This window comes from Saccoglossus kowalevskii, chromosome 13, assembly GCF_978046115.1.
Source record: "Saccoglossus kowalevskii chromosome 13, keSacKowa6.1, whole genome shotgun sequence".
Lineage (NCBI taxonomy): Eukaryota > Metazoa > Hemichordata > Enteropneusta > Harrimaniidae > Saccoglossus > Saccoglossus kowalevskii.
The window spans coordinates 35,823,694-35,839,215 of record NC_140653.1 but is presented as its reverse complement, the minus strand read 5'-3'; the positions used below and the strand labels follow the sequence as shown (position 1 = coordinate 35,839,215).

General features: G+C 40.2%; 1 protein-coding gene across 1 annotated transcript in view; it reads left to right on the top strand.

The window, feature by feature from the left end:
* The window catches only part of LOC102801578 (translin-associated protein X-like), a 49,937-nt gene extending 35,660 nt beyond the window's left edge, over window positions 1-14,277 (top strand). Inside the window, exons 4-5 of the mRNA XM_085507272.1 lie at window positions 3,257-3,506; window positions 13,814-14,277. Coding sequence (XP_085363398.1) covers window positions 3,257-3,506; window positions 13,814-14,215 — 652 coding nt within the window. The 3' untranslated portion in view covers window positions 14,216-14,277. The remainder of the gene's footprint in view (window positions 1-3,256; window positions 3,507-13,813) is intronic.
* The last annotated feature ends 1,245 nt before the right edge of the window (window positions 14,278-15,522 follow it).

Genomic DNA, 15,522 nt, shown 5'->3' with positions numbered 1-15,522 from the left:
ATTCAAAACCCAGCTATATATAGATTCAAAACCCAGCTTTATATAGATTCAAACCCAGCTTTATATAGATTCAAAACCCAGCTATATATAGATTCAAAACCCAGCTTTATATAGATTCAAAACCCAGCTATATATAGATTCAATACCCAGCTATATATAGATTCAAAACCCAGCTTTATATAGATTCAAAACCCAGTTTTATATAGATTCAAAACCCAGCTATATATAGATTCAAACCCAGCTTTATATAGATTCAAAACCCAGCTATATATAGATTCAAAACCCAGCTTTATATAGATTCAATACCCAGCTATATATAGATTCAAAACCCAGCTATATATAGATTCAAAACCTAGCTTTATATAGATTCAAAACCCAGCTTTATATAGATTCAAACCCAGCTTTATATAGATTCAAAACCCAGCTATATATAGATTCAAAACCCAGCTTTATATAGATTTAAAACCCAGCTTTATATAGATTCAAAACCCAGCTTTATATAGATTCAAAACCCAGCTTTATATAGATTCAAAACCCAGCTTTATATAGATTCAAAACCCAGCTTTATATAGATTCAAAACCCAGCTTTATATAGATTCAAAACCCAGCTTTATATAGATTCAAATTTAAAAAAACTTCTAAAGACTCCCTCTCAAAAAAGAAAAAGAAAATTAGACCGATTCAGGATAGGTGGGTGTGGCTATAGCATGAGAATTATCTCAAATTTACTTGGATACGAGTTTTCATTTTCAAAAAAAAAAATCAATAACTGTCTATTTCAGTGGGACTTAAATGTGACAAATAACATGCTAGTCACAACAGTGGTTGTTGATTATCATGACCTAGCGCTAACAGTGTTATTTAATGTGTCATCAATCCTACTATGACCGGAAGAAGCTCAGCGTCTACAAAGCGTTCAAAAATGTCAAATTATATTGCAACGGGCATGTGGCTGACCTGCAGTACATGGCGATTTCCGAAATAAAGTATCACATATTGAACTGAAAGCTTGACATATGTCACGTGACTCAACCGGTTGCTAAGGTTGTTAGCAACTTAAATCTCTGATTACTTAGGTTGTAGCAATTTAAATCTCAGATTGCTTAGTTTGTAAGCAACTTAAATCTCTGATTGCTTAGGTTGTAAACAATTTAAATCTGATTGCTTAGTTTGTAAGCAACCTAAATCTCATATTGCTTAGGTTGTAGGCAATTTAAATCTCTGATTGCTTAGGTTGTAGGAACTTAAATCTCTGATTGCTTAGGTTGTAGCAACTTAAATCTCAGATTGCTTAGGTTGTAGCAACTTAAATCTCTGATTGCTTAGGTTGTAGCAACTTAAATCTCTGATTGCTTAGGTTGTAGCAACTTAAATCTCTGATTGCTTAGGTTGTAGCAACTTAAAACTCTGATTGCTTAGGTTGTAGCAACTTAAATCTCTGATTGCTTAGGTTGTAGCAACTTAAATCTCTGATTGCTTAGGTTGTAGCAACTTAAATCTCTGATTGCTTAGGTTGTAGCAACTTAAATCTCAGATTGCTTAGGTTGTAGCAACTTAAATCTCAGATTGCTTAGGTTGTAGCAACTTAAATCTCTGATTGCTTAGGTTGTAGCAACTTAAATCTCAGATTGCTTAGGTTGTAGCAACTTAAATCTCTGATTGCTTAGGTTGTAGCAACTTAAATCTCAGATTGCTTAGGTTGTAGCAACTTAAATCTCTGATTGCTTAGGTTGTAGCAACTTAAATCTCTGATTGCTTAGGTTGTAGCAACTTAAATCTCTGATTGCTTAGTTTGTAAGCAACTTAAATCTCATATTGCTTAGGTTGTTTAAAATGATCGGAAGGCTTCCTCTGTTTTTGCAGGTGGTGGTTTGCCCGATCGTACCGTAATTCTCTGATTGCTTAGGTTGTAAACAACTTAAATCTATGATTGTTTAGGTTGTAGCAATGTAAAAACCGTTTTTGACTCCCGTGTGAAGCTCACAATGGCAGTCTTTGCGGTTAGTCTCTCTTTATGTGTGTCTGTTCATTCCACTGATATCTCAAGAACCGTATCTTGGTTTTTAATGCTAATGCGCAGATTTGATTAGGTTTTGGTTGAAAACCATGCATATTAATTACCTAATTTACATGATAATTAGCTAATATTTAGCTGTTACTTGTCTGTTCTACTGATATCTAAAGAGCCATTTCTTGGATTTTGATGAAACTTGGTACATAGATGCTCTGGACTAATGCACAGATTTGATCAGTTTTTGGTAAAAATCCTTGCATATAATTCATATAATTTGCATAATGATTCGTCAGTTTTCGACTTTTCCACTGATATCTCAGGTACTAATCATCACATTTCATAGGACAATGCACAGACAGATATGTGAAATATTAATTACCTAATTTGCATAATTAATAAATTTTCAGCTTTTGATATTTCAAGTACTATTACTGCATTACACTTTTGAGTGAAACTTAGTACATAGATGATCTAGATCAATGCGGAGACCTGATTAATTTTGGGTAAAATGTGTGCATATTAATCAACTAATTTGCATAATTAGTTAATTTTTAGATATCGCAAGTACCAATTATCCCATTTCAATGAAACTTGGTACATTGATGCTCTAAACAATGCACAGACCTGCTCAGTTTTGGGTTAAAATCAGATCATATTTATTACCTAATTTGCGTAATAATTCATAATTTTTTTATTCTAATCGCATTTCAATGAGACTTCGTACATAGATGGTCTGTGACAGTACTCATCTTAATTCAATGAATCTTGGTACATATGTACTCTAACACAATGTAATGATCAAATTAGTTTTAGGCTCGTATACATCTATAATAATTACCTAATTTGCATAATAATTTACTTTTCAGCTTTCAACTAATTTAGTTAAGATTAATCATAGTTTAATGTTGATAAACATGCATATTGATTATCTATTATTAGCCCATTTCTGATATCTAAAAAATCAGATTTAAATTCATCACAGAGTTGCTCTGGAATTAATTATAATAAAAACCGTGGATGAAAAATCAAATGTATTTTCTATGTCTATAACTATTAGAAATTTTTATAATGTGAATCACATTGTTTTCATGTTGTGTATCTTAAATATCAGACAAATATTAGTTGCCAAGCTTTTCGTTTGAAAAGCAAATCTCAATTTTGAATTAATTTTAATGTGTCCCCAATACTCTCTCAGCACATGGGAGTTCTTTCTAAGCTTTCTTTGATTCTATTTTTGACCAGTGGGAGAGCTATGGATGATGTAATAAGTGAAGCCCTGACAAAAATCAATGACATCACTGAGCGATGCCTGAAGAAAATTGCGATTGAGTTAGAAGATGAAGATCCATACATGTTCTTGAGAGCGTACACTGCTGGACTTCAGGAGTATATTGAGGCTGTGACATTTTTCCATTATCTGCAAACTGGTAAATTAATGAGCTTGAACGAATTTCAAAAGTCGTTAACATTTACTGTGGATTCAAAATCTGAGGTGAGTACAGCAGTTTGTTGCTACAAATACAAATTACAAGGTGTAACCGACAAATGCTGTCCAATATACCACATTTTCAAAAAACCCAGGATGGATGCAAGTTGGCTGTCTTTGATTTGATTATGGAACAAACTGACATAAAAATATATTACTTTATGTATGATGTATGTGCCAAATATGATTGAAAATGATCCATAAGCCTTGGAGATATAGTACGTACAATGTAGACTCCGGTCAGTCAAAATGACTATTTTGAACTGTAGGCATTAATCAGCGATTATGCCAATGATGGAGAGATCAATCTAGGTCACGGGAAGCCCCATGATCCCAAGATTTTCCCTTACGTCACAAACCACGTGACCGAGGTAATGTGGTGACGCCATTTTACCTCTATCTTCACTCTTTCTTCTTCTCCGCACCGACGGGAATGAAGCCTAGCGGCTCTGCCTGGAAGACCTGCCTGTTCCTATCCGGGTTTCTTGCTTGGGTTGCTGTCGCGCGGCAGCCGACAATGTGGCTGGTAGAATATGTTTTCTTATTATTTTTACCCCAAGTTGTTTTCCCATTTGTGTGTATAATTTTTGTACAACAAAGAAAATAAAACCCGGCGACCCGGTGTCACCTTTTCCAATTGTATTTCGCTTCCCTCATGCATGTCTTATTCATTTTTATGTTTTACCAATGTGTTTAGAAATGGATAGATGTAATGACAGCACCAGAAGCTCGCTGCCGGTTTTGTCTCCTAAATTTTCGAAGCGACTGTGCAGTGGTTATAATCAGAATTTACCAGCATGGATCCCGCATCCAAAATGCTATTTTTGCCGTGACTGCATGCAGGGTTCAGGGTTTTTGCCTTGAAGGCGTGTGTTTTCACTGGAGTTCTGAGGCCTGGGATGTTTTCCAGAGCCATACAAAATCGCTGAGACTGACCGCGTCTCTCGTATTTCACAGCAAGGTCGCACATCCACTAAAAATCGGTTAAAGTGAGTTGTGTGTTGGCATGAGTGGAAAGTCCTAGCACACTCGTACCAAGACAGTGGAGACCCGACAGTGGAGGTACCGATATTTTTCACCCCCCCCCCGATCAGGGCATTCTCACAGTCTGTTGTTTAAGGCTATGGTTTACCCGATCATATCGACAACGGCAAGGCTGTGCCCCTGGAGGTTTTTAGGGCTTTGGTCGAAGGACAGTTTGGACAAATTGTGTCCCTGGCAGGCCATGTAGATCAGATGCAGGGGGAGCAAGCTGTCTCCACTATGGCCCCTCGGTCGTCAAATAGGAAGAAACGCAAAAGGCATGAGGTGCATTCTAAACATGTCTCTTCCCGGGAACCCACCGTTCCCAGCCACGTTTCTCCCGTTAATTAGGATGAAGGCGAGGCTCAGGCAAGTGGCACTGGGTCTCCACCAAGACCTTGGGCATTGAATACCAATGGGGATGCTGGCAGCCAAGCCTCCAATTTCGGGTCAGAGCAATTGGGACAGGACGCATGTTGCGCCCCCTCCCTCCGATCAGCCAGCCTGGGTTCCCTGTGCAAAACTGGAATCAGGAATTTACCCTTGAGTCTGGGCTCCCCCGTGGGTACCGACTCTCTTCCGACCCACAGGCGTTCCCAAAGTGGACTGACCCTGTCATGAGACGCACAGTCTAACACGCTCTCGCTCACATTTTTTGAAGGGAAGCAGTTCGTCCACTTTGGATATAGTGGGTACTTCTGGCAAAGCATCCCCGTCGGAAAAGGGCGCCATTCACAAGGTAGATCAGCCGGCATTAAGTCCAGGCTTCTACTCAAATGTGTTCGTAGTACCAAATCTACAAGTGGCGGGCGTCCAGTTCTGGACTTAGGCAGACTGAATCAGTATGTGCTCCTCGATCGGTTCCGCATGGAGACTCCAAGCAGCATTCTTCTCTCCATCCACCTTTTCGACTGGCTAGCCTCATTAGACTTAAGCGGGGCCTACCTACACATACCAATGCACCCGGCGAGTTGCCATCTCATTCGATTCGCCCAGCTGGGCCAAGTATTTGAATCTCGTGTGCTTCCCTTTTTGTGTTATGCACAGCTCTCTACATTTCACCAAAGTGGATGAAACAAATGGTGCTGCTGCTTCACCAAACGTCGGTACACATAATCCGTACCTAGCCCTAGACGACACAACCCAAACAAGGGGTTATTAGCTGATCAAGTAAGGCTAACGCAGGATTTACTTCACCAGTTGGGCTCTTTAGTAAATCAGACAAAGTCCAATCCCTACCCAACACAACAGTTGGTGTTTGGTACATCTATTTCAGGTATGTTGCCTGGTGCTAAGCAATCTAGCCGAACGCCTAGTCAACGTTCCCTCAGTGTCCCTCCGAGAACTAATGCGGATCATCGGAATGATGACATCAGTTCGAAGGGTAGTTTTCCAGGCATTATGTACAACGCATGTTGCTACAACGCTGAGCACACCTACGGGAACTGGAGAGGCGAGTTTCCCTCGGACCAAGCGAACTGAACTTAGCACTACCACACTTTCTACCCGTAGTTCCAGACCACAGAGTCCTGCTCCGCACAGACAACACAGCAGTGGTCTCCTACATAACAAGGAGGGTACGCGTTCCCCATCGCTGTCAGTCCTAGCAGAGCAAATTCTCCTTTAGTGCCTGGAATACAATGTGGAGCTAACCGCACACCACCTTCCAAGGGTAAACAGTCTGGCAGACACCATTTTAAGGTGGCTCCGTCTCCAGAACGTGGAGTGACAGATACCCCTGTGGGTAGCCTGCAGGCTGTTTTGGGCTTTGGGACGGTCCAAAGATATACCTGTTTGCCACACCCTGGAACGCCAAGCTCCCGACGTACATAACACTCATGGTGACTCCAGGAGCCTGGCCCAGGGACGCGTTGTCGATCTGGTGGACCCACATAGATGCGTACGCCTTTCCTCCCTTCTCGCTAGTTCACCGTGTACTGGAGAACTTTGACTGGTGGCACCCAATTGGCCAACCAAGGCCTGTTGGAAATGCTAGTCGAAACACCAGTAGTGCTTCCAGACTTACAGGATCTGCTGTCCCAACCAGACAGCGCACTACCAACGAGCCCACATGCTTAGAGGCTCTCAGTAGACTTGCACAGACGAAAGGTGTGTCTGAGCGGGCTGCCAACGTCCTGGCTAGGGCGAACAGGGATTCCACCCATGCTGCCTACAACTCAAAGTGGCGAGCATACAGTTATCGGTGTAGTGGAAGGGAGATTGATTCATGCCTTCCCTCTGTTGGCCAGGTAGCAGACTTCTTCGTCCACCTGTTTGACAAAGTGGGTTTGTTGGCTACAGGTCGGCCTTGTCCCCCATCATTGAGAACGCTTTGAAAACAAGACTAGTCGATTGTCCTATTATTAGGACTGCTTTCTATAATCAAAGGCTGAGACCCTGAACTAGTGAACCGCCCAACTGGGATTTGTTGGTTGTGTTGTCCGCTTTAAGCAGACCGCCCTCCCCGATCAGCACCACTCAAACAGTCTTCCTACTGGCCCTCGCCTCAGGTAGGCGTCGGTCAGAACTGGGGGCATTGTCCTTCTCGAACGGGTGTGCCGCCTTCATGGATTATCAAGTTATGCTAAAGACACAAATTGGGTTTCTCACCAAAACACCATCCTCAGCTGATCGTTATCCCCTGGCTGTCAAATATTGTTGGCCTGAAAGATCAGGAGGAATTGCTTCTCTGCCCGGTTCGAGCACTGAGTTGCTACCAAAACGATACTAGGGATTTGAGACGTGGTGCCAAGCACATGTTTTTGTGTTACAGACAAAACATGCAAGACAGGCCAGCCTCCCTGACTTCTATCGCCAGAAGGATTACTGCGACTGTGTTAGAAGTCTATAGTTGCTCGACACAGAACTTGCAGAGATGCCAAGTACAAGCACATGAGGTTCGTGCAATTGCTAACTCACTAGCGCTAGCGTCAGGCGCCCCCCTCGGAAATATACTAAGGACAGGCTTCTGGAGAACGCAAACGTCTTTATTAACTACTACCTAAGAGACACCCAATCCAATGAGAAGGGCCTCTTTAGGTTGGATCCCATCTTAGTGGGTCAGACTGTGGTTGCCGGCCCAGTCTGAACGACCACAAGGGTTCCTGCGCATAGGCCATGAGTTAGTTTCAGCAATTTTGTGGACAGATTTCTTTGCCGTCAGCACTCCCGGGAGCTTCCAGGTCTTGCTTCTCGGCCTATGCCCTCATGCAGAACTGTTTGGGTCTTTACTTCGAAAGCATGCTACCCCCTAAATTGGTTTTTGTGTCTAGCTTTCTCGGGCACACCGAACCCCATCACCGTAGCAGCATTTTGGCTTTTACTCAGGGGATGGCACAGGCAAGGCAAGACACCACCTATTTTTGGGTCTTAACTACATGTGTAGGTGATAGTTGTATTTATGGAGAGTATCATCCCAGACTGGGAAAAACTTTTCATCTTTTTCTGTTTGCTCAGGAACCCAACACCTATCTGCGTCTGACTCGCCTACAGTTCAAAATAGTCATTTTGACTGACCAGAGTCTATGGTTTGTAATTGAACATAGTGAATTTAGGCAAGGGTTCTCCGAACCCGCCTGTTCACATAGTTCATACCCACCATAGACTCCGGGTCTCCCCAATCACCCCACTCTTTCCGTAGCGTTGGCCTAGTCCTCGGTGCGGAGAGAGAAGGAACCAGAGTGAAGATAGAGGTAAAATGGCATAAGAAAAAATCTTGGGGTCATGGGGCTTCCCCTGACTTAGATTTATCTCTCTGTCATTGGCAGAATCACTGATTAATGCCTACAGTTCAAAATAGTCATTTTGACTGACCGGAGTCTATGGTGGATATGAACTATGTGAATAGGGGGGTTCAGAGAACCCTCTGCCTGAATCGGCTATCTTTGATCTGATCATGAAACGAATCATCATGGATATGTATCCTAACATGTATACCGGTAATGCATGTACAAAATTTGAACTATAATTATACAAAGTATGTATTAACAGGGATTGCGTTAACCCCAGATTTTGCTTCTGGGACTCCAATTATTGAAGAGGAACCCAGTTTTTGGGGTCCAATCTCTAATAAAGTTATCCAGGGTCAAATTTCAATTTCTTAAAATGTTGTGAGTGGGACTTGTCTTGCTGAGACACTAGCGCAAACCTTGTATACGATACCACATTTTCAAAAAATAAAATGGTGCCAGTCAGCTATCTTTAATCAGATAGTGAAATGAATTGTCATGGACATGTATCGTAACATGTTTAATGCATGTACCCAATTTGAAAACTGACAAAGCATGAATATGATAGATGTACATGTACCAGATTTTCAAAAAACAATATACATGTAGCTGCCAGTCAGCCATCTTGGATTGAATCAGTAAACCACTGCATGTGCATGTGTCCCAGATAAATTACCAGGCACAGATTTGGTCCAGATTTGATTTGGATTCTGAAATATTACTCCGGACGGACAGACACCGAATAAGTCTAATAAAGACTAATAAATTAATAAATAATTATGTATTCAGTAATCTTTTTAGTCCCTGGTGTATGTGTTGCGTAATTAATCGCGTGCATTGAATATTATTTTGCTTTTATAATTATTAATTTGCTCTTGTGATAATCTTGAAGAAACACAAAATCACGGTTTCGACAGATTGTCGGCGATTTTGTCAAAGGAAATTGATAAGATGGTGCAAAACAGAATAAACATGATTACGTCAAATCGCGCCGTAACCATTCTGCAAAAATGCAACAATGTCACGGCGGTTCACAATCCCTTCCGTAAACTGTTCTTCTTTGAAAGATGGCACACCAGGAATGTCTTCTAAAATAGTCTTTAAGGCTAATTTCAGCTTTTCCTTAGCAACCATGGCAAAATTTTATGAACAGTTACACACAACAGTCTAAATTGAGACGCACACTGACACCGAGAACTGAAAATGGCGCCAGTCAGGTGATATAAGTAGAGTGGGCATTTGATTTACACTCGAGTCACCCAATCAGTGCTACATCTATTTTATGAACAGCGCTCTCAGTTCCGATAGCAGTCAGACTGGAGTGTTGTTTGTGTAGCATTATCCTCCCGAGCGGACAGTAGTGTACCTTGGCCATTTATGTTCAAATGTATAGTTACAAACCAAGACATAATGGTATTCTTTTGCACATTTATTTCAATATATCATGAATCATTTTTCATTTCGTGATGATATATTCAATAGCCTATTTTTAACGAATATTTTTGTGTTTTAAGTCAAAAATGTTATTGTTGAGTTTTTGAAAACCTCTACTCTGATTGGTTTGATACTTTGTATATATATGTGTTCCTTGTACGTATGTGTTCTATTAAATTTAAACATTTTGTGACAAATTTCCAATTCCGTGATTTTACTGAATACATTTCTGTTCTTTTTGGTAAAAAATGTTGTTAGCCATCTTATTTTTTTGCTTTGATACTTGGTATAAAAAGACCTTGGGAGACCTCTATTACATTTAAGTATTTTGTGACGATATCTTAAATTCTGTAATTTAGCAAATATTCTCGATATTCTTTATGGGAAAAAAAATTCGATACTTGGTGTATTTGCAACTTAGGTATTTTTAAACTTAATAGTATCTTTATCAGTGATAAAATCTAAACACAGAAGTTGAGACACTTAAATAGAATTTAAACAAAGCCACTTCGGTATTTATTTAACTATGCATGCAGTTATTATTGCTAGATTGGGCTCTGCTTCAACAGTGATATGTTGACCTTCAGGTCACTTGTTTAACTATTTAACCAACCAATGGGCAACCAACCATGTCATGACATGACTTTTTGTTTTGCTCTGCTGTCAATTTTGTTGAGCGGAGCCACTTGCATCAACGTTTTACTTGTTCTTGAAAACTACAAGCCTACTTGCTTTGATGCTTGGTTTACATGTATATGTACCTTGAGTAAATGTCACTTTTTCATTTCATGATGATATCTTAAATTCTCTAATTTGGATAAATATTTTTTGTCATTTTTGGTAAAAAGTGATATTTTCGACTTGTTAAAAACTGCAAGTCTGATTGATTTGATATCATAGGTATACTACAGGTGGACCTCTCTCAGATTTGTTTATTTCATGGTGATATCTTCAATTCTTTAATTGAAATGCACATTACTAACAAATGGTTGTCACACTGTTTGCTACAAATGGCTGCCACACTGTTTGCTACAAATGGCTGTCACACTGTTTGCTACAAATGGCTGTCACACTGTTTGCTACAAATGGCTGTCACACTGTTTGCTACAAATGGCTGCCACACTGTTTGCTACAAATGGCTGCCACACTGTTTGCTACAAATGGCTGTCACACTGTTTGCTACAAATGGCTGTCACACTGTTTGCTACAAATGGCTGTCACACTGTTTGCTACAAATGGCTGTCACACTGTTTGCTACAAATGGCTGCCACACTGTTTGCTACAAATGGCTGTCACACTGTTTGCTACAAATGGCTGTCACACTGTTTGCTACAAATGGCTGTCACACCATTTGCTACAAATGGCTGCCACACTGTTTGCTACAAATGGCTGTCACACCGTTTGCTACAAATGGTCGCCACACTGTTTGCTACAAATGGCTGTCACACCGTTTGCTACAAATGGCTGCCACACTGTTTGCTACAAATGGCTGTCACACCGTTTGCTACAAATGGCCGCCACACTGTTTGCTACAAATGGCTGCCACACTGTTTGCTACAAATGGCTGTCACACCGTTTGCTACAAATGGCTGCCACACTGTTTGCTACAAATGGCTGTCACACCGTTTGCTACAAATGGCTGCCACACTGTTTGCTACAAATGGCCGCCACACTGTTTGCTACAAATGGTTGTCACACTGTTTGCTACAAATGGCCGCCACACCGTTTGCTACAAATGGCTGCCACACTGTTTGCTACAAATGGTTGTCACACTGTTTGCTACAAATGGTTGTCACACTGTTTGCTACAAATGGCTGTCACACTGTTTGCTACAAATGGTTGTCACACTGTTTGCTACAAATGGCTGTCACACTGCTTGCTACAAATGGCCGCCACACTGTTTGCTACAAATGGTTGTCACACTGTTTGCTACAAATGGTTGTCACACTGTTTGCTACAAATGGCTGTCACATTGTTTGCTACAAATGGCTGTCACACTGTTTGCTACAAATGGTTGTCACACTGTTTGCTACAAATGGTTGTCACACTGTTTTCTACAAATGGTTGTCACACTGTTTGCTACAAATGGTTGTCACACTGTTTGCTACAAATGGTTGTCACACTGTTTGCTACAAATGGTTGTCACACTGTTTGCTACAAATGGTTGTCACACTGTTTGCTACAAATGGCTGTCACACTGTTTGCTACAAATGGCTGCCACACTGTTTGCTACAAATGGCTGTCACACTGTTTGCTACAAATGGTTGTCACACTGTTTGCTACAAATGGCTGCCACACTGTTTGCTACAAATGGCTGCCACACTGTTTGCTACAAATGGCTGCCACACTGTTTGCTACAAATGGCCGCCACACTGTTTGCTACAAATGGCTGTCACACCGTTTGCTACAAATGGCTGCCACACTGTTTGCTACAAATGGCCGCCACACTGTTTGCTACAAATGGTTGTCACACTGTTTGCTACAAATGGCCGCCACACCGTTTGCTACAAATGGCTGCCACACTGTTTGCTACAAATGGTTGTCACACTGTTTGCTACAAATGGTTGTCACACTGTTTGCTACAAATGGCTGTCACACAGTTTGCTACAAATGGTTGTCACACTGTTTGCTACAAATGGTTGTCACACTGTTTGCTACAAATGGTTGTCACACTGTTTGCTACAAATGGTTGTCACACTGTTTGCTACAAATGGTTGTCACACTGTTTGCTACAAATGGCTGTCACATTGTTTGCTACAAATGGCTGTCACACTGTTTGCTACAAATGGTTGTCACACTGTTTGCTACAAATGGCTGTCACACTGTTTGCTACAAATGGTTGTCACACTGTTTGCTACAAATGGTTGTCACACTGTTTGCTACAAATGGTTGTCACACTGTTTGCTACAAATGGTTGTCACACTGTTTGCTACAAATGGTTGTCACACTGTTTGCTACAAATGGCTGTCACACTGTTTGCTACAAATGGCTGCCACACTGTTTGCTACAAATGGCTGTCACACTGTTTGCTACAAATGGTTGTCACACTGTTTGCTACAAATGGCTGCCACACTGTTTGCTACAAATGGCTGCCACACTGTTTGCTACAAATGGCTGCCACACTGTTTGCTACAAATGGCCGCCACACTGTTTGCTACAAATGGTTGTCACACTGTTTGCTACAAATGGTTGTCACACTGTTTGCTACAAATGGCTGTCACACTGTTTGCTACAAATGGCTGTCACACTGTTTGCTACAAATGGTTGTCACACTGTTTGCTACAAATGGCTGTCACACTGTTTGCTACAAATGGTTGTCACACTGTTTGCTACAAATGGCTGTCACACTGTTTGCTACAAATGGTTGTCACACTGTTTGCTACAAATGGTTGTCACACTGTTTGCTACAAATGGTTGTCACACTGTTTGCTACAAATGGCTGTCACACTGTTTGCTACAAATGGCTGCCACACTGTTTGCTACAAATGGCTGTCACACTGTTTGCTACAAATGGTTGTCACACTGTTTGCTACAAATGGCTGCCACACTGTTTGCTACAAATGGCTGCCACACTGTTTGCTACAAATGGCTGCCACACTGTTTGCTACAAATGGCTGTCACACTGTTTGCTACAAATGGCTGTCACACTGTTTGCTACAAATGGCTGCCACACTGTTTGCTACAAATGGCTGCCACACTGTTTGCTACAAATGGCTGCCACACTGTTTGCTACAAATGGCTGTCACACTGTTTGCTACAAATGGCTGTCACACTGTTTGCTACAAATGGCTGTCACACTGTTTGCTACAAATGGCTGCCACACTGTTTGCAACAAATGGCTGCCACACTGTTTGCTACAAATGGCTGTCACACTGTTTGCTACAAATGGCTGCCACACTGTTTGCTACAAATGGCTGCCACACTGTTTGCTACAAATGGCTGCCAGACATTTCTTGTACACGCTGTATATTCAGACAGGCAGCAGGTGATGTAAATTAAAAGGGTTGTGAATGTGGGTCCCATACTACGTAAGGTAACATATATACATGTCGATTTAATAAAAACATATCAAATATTTTTTTCTAATATTTGTTCACTAACACACAACTTATCTCTATATATTAACAGGAACAGCAAGATGATAAGTTGAGTGATGAAACCACTACCAAACAAACCAGTGCTGGAAATACAATATCCCTATACATACCACCTGTGGAATACATCCTAGGCATTGCGGACCTATCTGGTGAACTAATGAGATATTGTATAAACAGCATTGGAAATGGTGACGTTGAAGTCCCTTTCCAACTTGTGGAGTTCATGAGGGATCTTTACGAAGGTTATCAGTCATTCGGTAAAACTGGTTCTCGGGAAATGGGTCGCAAGATTTCAGTTATGCGACAAAGTCTACAGAAGGTTGAAAAAGCATGTTATACTCTTCAAGTTAGGGGGTCTGAGATTCCCCAGCACATGTTACTTGATGCCATCAATTCAGGGGAACGATCTGACTTTCACATGCAAGAAGGATGAATTTTATTTTCCTGAATTTGACTTTATTTTTATAATCATAAATTTCAGATTTGTAAAAACAAGCCTTGTTTTCTATAGTGTTATATGCCGTAATGCAAAACCCACATCAACATATTGGTTAAAAAATGGATTCTATGTAAATATTCAAAATAGAATTTTAGAACTAACTTTGAATGCAATATGATACAGTATGTGTTGGATGTTTAACTCGTGGTGCTAATGCAAAACTTGAATGCCACAGCACTGTAATAGTGTTTAGGTCAAAAGAATTATGTTTTAAGTTGATACATTCTTCATTTGAATGAAGAACTCATAAAAAGTTCCTCATATAAAGCATTTTATTTTGATTAATTTTTTTCAGTTCTTCTTCAGATGAATTCCAAAAATGGGAACTTAATACAAGACATTATGTTTTTCAGATGAGATTCAAAATGGCTGATTGGTATCCACTTTGTTTTAATGAATGCTGTTTCAGAGCCATATTTATAACATACTTTGACTGATTGTAGTCAACTACAACTACATTGTACATCATATGTTTCAAAATGCCTTTCCCTGTTTATATGTTGTTTACTGGTTTACATGTACTATTGAACTCTGTCATGCTATCATTTAGGGCTGATGGATCGCAATACAATAATACTGATGGTCTATAGCAATGCTGCAACGCAATGTCCGTACATGGACAATGTTATAACAATAAGGAATGACCAAAAGAATGATTTTATAGTGAGCAAACTGTTTAGCATATAATCAATTCTGAATTCAATATGGCACTGCTAGCAGTTCACTACTGTTAATATACCATTAGTGTGTGTTAGGTGTTTCTACTGTAATATTGCTCAATTGGCCAAATGCATGTACCATATATTAAAGTGATAATGATGTGAGCATGTACCATATATTAAAGTGATAATGTGAGCATGTACCATATATTAAAGTGATAATGTGAGCATGTACCATATATTAAAGTGATAATGATGTGAGCATGTACCATATATTAAAGTGATAATGATGTGAGCATGTACCATATAATAAAGTGATAATGATGTGAGCATGTACCATATATTAAAGTGATAATGATGTGAGCATGTACCATATATTAAAGTGATAATGATGTGAGCATGTACCATATATTAAAGTGATAATGATGTGAGCATGTACCATATATTAAAGTGATAATGATGTGAGCATGTACCATATATTAAAGTGATAATGATGTGAGCATGTACCATATATTAAAGTGATAATGATGTGAGCATGTACCATATATTAAAGTGATAATGATGTGAGCATGTACCATATAT